This window comes from Lolium rigidum, chromosome 3, assembly GCF_022539505.1.
Source record: "Lolium rigidum isolate FL_2022 chromosome 3, APGP_CSIRO_Lrig_0.1, whole genome shotgun sequence".
Taxonomy (NCBI): domain Eukaryota; kingdom Viridiplantae; phylum Streptophyta; class Magnoliopsida; order Poales; family Poaceae; genus Lolium; species Lolium rigidum.
This window is the reverse complement of record NC_061510.1, coordinates 93,380,254-93,385,119: the sequence shown is the minus strand read 5'-3', so window position 1 is coordinate 93,385,119 and position 4,866 is coordinate 93,380,254. Positions and strand designations below refer to the sequence as shown.

Here is a 4,866-nt window from a genome sequence, read left to right as displayed (position 1 = left end):
CCGGAGTAACAAGGCTCCATATAATCATAACAATAAGAACTTCACCAGTTAAAACAAGTTCACATTTTTTTTCCTGATAGCTAAATCTAACATGCGAACTGTTGCGCGGCAGATTTTTCAGAAACAGTCATTTTTTTAACCCAAAAACATGCAAAGCACTGCATGTCGGTTCATCAAGATCAGAGAAGGTTATTTACAGGACTGGCCGACTGAGAATACAAGTATGGCACTCAGAAAGAACTGTAGCGGAAGGATTGCCGTCAGTTCATTAATATCAGCAGTATTCCCAAGTCATACATCTTGAAACAGAAAATGGCAATCATATCACTTGTAAAAAACAGTAGGCTAAGTAGTCTTCCTCCGATAAAACTGAACACACTGTTTCCCTAGCGATGACCAAGCTAAGTAATGCGCTACTGACCAGTGAGTGGACTCGACGTGGGAGCTATGTAATGACCAAGCTACTCTACTTGGCTACTTCCTCGGTTCCTCCGATAAAAAAACATACTCCTAGGAGTAACTAGGAGGGTACTATGAGTAACACACTGCTTCCCTAGTGATCACCAAAGCAATGACGATATCCGTTAACTAGTTGGCGTGGTTGCAGCAGAGGACATGGGCGATGCGCGTGCGGTGCTCCGGGCGGACGCTGATGATGAGCCAGAGGAAGGCGAGGACGGCCGCCCAGACGAGGATGTCGACGGACAGGTGCGTCTTGGGCTGCGACACGATGAAGGTGAGGACGAGGCTGGAGTAGGCCACGACGAAGGACCACCGCACGTGGCGCGAGTCCACCGACATCCGCACCAGCAGGCTCAGCGTCATCACCATGGAGCTCGCGAACCCCACCCAGCTCGCCGCCATGAACATCCAGTACCTGCCACTGGCAACTCGTCAGCCGAGATCGATCGATCGAGCGGAGTTCACGGGGCGGCGTGTACCTGGACCGGTGCAGGTCGCGCATGATGGGGTCGCCGGCGCGGTACAGGTCCCTGCCGTCCTGCGTCTTGGTGTCCTGCCAGTACCCGCCGGGGATGTTGGTGCCGAGCTGGTACGTGAGCGTGGTGATCAGCGTGGCCACCACCAGCAGCGTGTTGGCGTCGTTGCCGACCCAGGTGTTCGGGCCTTGCGCGCCGAGGTGCTGCTGGTTCATGGCCGGGCGGCCGTGCGTCGTTGGTAGCTGCGGGTGCACGGCCGCTTGCGCTTGGTGGTGGTGGCCCAGCTCCACCTCCATGTTGCCCGCGGGCGCCGCGCCTGGGTGAACTTCCAGGTGAGCCATGCTCAACGCCGAGTGGAGATCTCGAATCGGAGGAAGAATCGGCACTTCCTTGTGCTTATGGTGATACCTCGATCGGGTTCGGATACTGGGACGATGTGAGTGGATCAGTTAAGTGGACTTGTGATTACTACTTGAGAAGGATCCAGGCATATATGGAGCTCTTCGCTACTCCGGGTCAAGGGAAGTCTACGATGGGATGTTATATATGTTGTCCTGTAGAGCGCAAACCGCGTCATTGGCGATTGTATCTCCTACGAACTTTCCCAGTGGTTTACCGTACACAAAGAACTGTGTTCTGTGCGGCGCGCGTGTTGAAGGGTTCAATGGAGGTAAAATGCAGGCCCGCGTTGCCACTTTCCCAACAAAACCCTTACCCTTCGTGGCGTTGTATTATCCTGATGGGTATCCTATCCTGATAATATTTGTTCAGTGTTGGTCACGTTAGGCAGACTTACATGTTAAAGACAGAGACAGGTTAATAAAGGCTCGAAGCACAGGTAAAACAATGTCCAGTAACGACTCATGCTTGAGAAGGATTTTCTTGCAGGACGGATCCTAAATCTATTCCATGAGAGCATCAGCAGTCTACCCGATAAGGTCCTCACGATGTCTTTTTTTCATCCGGATGGATGAAAACGGTCCAGTGGCGCCCCCGACTCCTCGATTTTGTCCGGATTAGGCCTTTCATCCGTCCGGAGAGCTCAGGCTATCCCCGGCTCCCCGGGGAGCGCTCGGGGACTCCGGACGAGAGAAAAGCGCGGGAACCGCCGAGAAAGTTTCCCGCGCGGCTGGTGGCCCCAACTTGTCAGCGAGAGAGACCGATCGTCGTCCTCATCGCATCGTCTTCCGCGCGCTGGAAAAGCCTGCCGCCGGCCAGTCTTCGCCGGACACGTCATTTCCACGCGGCGAGTTAATGTCGTCGCCTCGGTTTCACACGCGTCGACCTATATTTATCGCGGAACTACCGCGATTGGCCGCATTCACCACGCTCACTGTGCTCAATCTTCCCCAACCTCGAGCGACACCTAGCGGCGAACAAACAATGGCGAATGACGGCGCGACCAACAATGGCTTCGGCCGCCGCTCTCTCCACCAATGAGAGTGTAGCGACGACGACCTCTACCGACCGACGCCGCCACGCGCCGGCGGCCCTGGCCAGGGTTCGAGCCACTGGTACGAGGCGCTGCCGCCCCAGGACGCCGACAACTCCAGCGACGACGACGACGGCGGCGACTACACGGCCTTCTACCACCATTTGGGCTTGTAGAAGGCCTCTTTTAGTTTAAGTTTTAGTTTGCCTAACGCCGAATTCAAATATATGTACGAATTCAGCCTACTTATGTACGAACTCGCCTATATATGTTAAATACTATTAAATTTCGCTTATGTTTGCATGAGATTCGCCCTTTTTTATCTGAATTCGTCGTATTTTGTCAAAAAATTACATCCATCCTGGGCTCGCCACTGGAAAAAATGGGCTCCCCGGGCCAAAACTTTCATCCATCCGGCGCTAAATATCGCCGGATTTGGGCGTGGGGAGCCCCAACGGCTGGGGATGCTCTGAATTCAAACGAAGTACAAAGCATCCAAAATATAATAAAAACTACACCTAGGTTCTTTGACCTTCTAGAGAGTAGAGACCACGACAACCAGCAGAGTGAGCTGCCGGCGCGCCGCAGTTGCCGCTCCCTTACCGGAGCCGGTCTGAAGTTGTTGATGACAGTTGGAAAATTTCGCACACGTACCCCTAAGGACCAGCGTCCAAGAGCCGAGGTAGTAGCCATTGAATCATGGAATTGATCTAAATCTCTAACACCAAACCTATGAAACACATAGACTGAACGAAAGCCACCACTCTAGGGACGCGCCAACCAGACAAATGATTTACCAAACTCTAACTTTAGGGGGCCTTCTACAACGACGAGCCCAGGTCCGAGGTCCCCACCCCCTCCAGCCTCCGGAGCAGCTAGTAGAGGAGGCAGGGACCCATCGATTCCAATCGTAGACGGTGAGGACGGGGCAGGTGGCGGCGGCTGCTAGGGTTTCCATCCTAGCCGCCGTCTATGTTTCTTTCATGGGAGGAGACGGGGTATCTTTGAGAAGGATTCAACTATCTTCTTATGCCCACCGCCAACTCGAGGATGTCTCAAGCTCACCTATGGTGGGGGGCGGTTGATGGATATGACGTGGTACCGCTCGGCAGTCCCCTAGTCCCACTTATATACCCTGTGTTTTTTAGGAACAACCGGCAGGAGCACTGCCTTTTCATTAAGCAAGAGGGAAAACTATACAAGTGTACAACAATAACATCTTTCGTTTAAAGTGAAAACATGCAAGAAACCACTACGCCAAAAAAACAAACAAAAACACTCTAATCCGGCTCGGCCGGGAAATTCTGCCTGACGACGGCAAAAACTCGATCTCTTTGCATGATGTCTTCCATTGCAAGCGATGTCACCTCAAGGTATGTTAGGCGGCGACCCCTGAAAATGTGTCGGTTTCTTTCCTTCCAAGCGTTCCAGAGAACATAGAGAAGACGTCCACTAAGCCAGCCCTTGTTATCCACCGACTTCCCGGCGATGATGTCGTCCCACCAATCGGAGGTGGACGGATAGGTTTGACCATGCGTGAGAAGGCCGTCAATGTTTTCCCGCTAAATGAGAGTCCATATGGCCGAGGTGAAGGGACAGTCCTTACATAGATGGGTAGCAGTTTCCGGAGCAGACAAGCACAAAGGGCAGACTAGGTTGTGGGGCCATCCCTTAACGACAAGCATGTCAGTTGTGAGGATCTTACCGTGTAGGGCAAGCCAGGCGAAGAGCTTGCATTTGGGTTCCGCGTGCGCCGCCCTAATCTTCTTTGCGTCGAACTTGGCAAAGCAGCCAAGGAACTGCATATTATATGCAGAGCTAGCGGAATAGACACCCTCGGAGTTGATCGTCCAGGTAATGGTATCCGGCACGTCGGCAGTAAGGTGCGTTGCCGCGACAACCTCCCAGACTTGCTCCAGCTGGACAGACATTGAAAGCCTAGCAATGGAGCGAATCCAGTTGCAGTCTTGCATCTCTTTTGCAACAGTTCTCGCTTTCCTAGAGGCCACCTTGTAGAGATCTAGGGCCCACACCCGAATAGGACCATGTTCCGACCAAGGGTCAGACCAGAAGGAGCTAGATTCGCCATTCCCAATGGTAATCTTCGTGGTAGCCTAGAAGAGATCCATGTCCGCATCGTCGAAAGGGAGTTTAGAACCCACACCCATGTTCGCTGTGGGTCGGTCCATTGAAGTCAAGGCCATCGCAGGCGAAGGGCGCGACCTGAATGCTCGAGGTTCGCCATGCCAAGACCCCCTAAGTCCTTTGGTCTGCACACCGTCTTCTAATTAACCAGTGCGTGACCGCCTGAGGTGTGGTCGGCATCATCGCCGACCCAAATGAAGTTTCGAGCAATCTTATTGATTTTATCCCGTGCCCACTTTAACAGAGGAATGGCAGTGGCATGGTAGGTGGCCGTAGCCATGAGAACCGACTTTGCTAGCGTGATCCTTCCGGGGCGCGCGATATTTTTTTTACCAAACCAACCCGGAAGCT

At 53.1% G+C, this 4,866-nt stretch overlaps 1 protein-coding gene across 1 annotated transcript; it reads right to left on the bottom strand.

Annotated features, from left to right (window-relative positions):
• Nucleotides 1–588: 588 nt before the first annotated feature.
• On the bottom strand, nt 589–1,291 carry LOC124697594. The gene is made up of 2 exons (XM_047230160.1): nt 942–1,291; nt 589–877 (listed from the first exon to the last, which is right to left on the bottom strand). The coding sequence occupies exons 1-2, from the start codon at nt 1,277–1,279 to the stop codon at nt 589–591; spliced, it is 627 nt and encodes a 208-aa protein (XP_047086116.1). The 5' UTR covers nt 1,280–1,291.
• Between the last annotated feature and the right edge of the window lie 3,575 nt (nt 1,292–4,866).

What these genes read in the sequence shown, in the direction of transcription:
- LOC124697594 (XM_047230160.1), bottom strand. Translation starts at nt 1,279, where the DNA reads ATGGCTCACCTGGAAGTTCACCCAGGCGCGGCGCCCGCGGGCAACATG. An exon ending in CGCGACCTGCACCGGTCCAG is followed by an intron (nt 878 to 941) that starts GTACACGCCGCC and finishes TGCCAGTGGCAG; the next exon opens with GTACTGGATGTTCATGGCGG.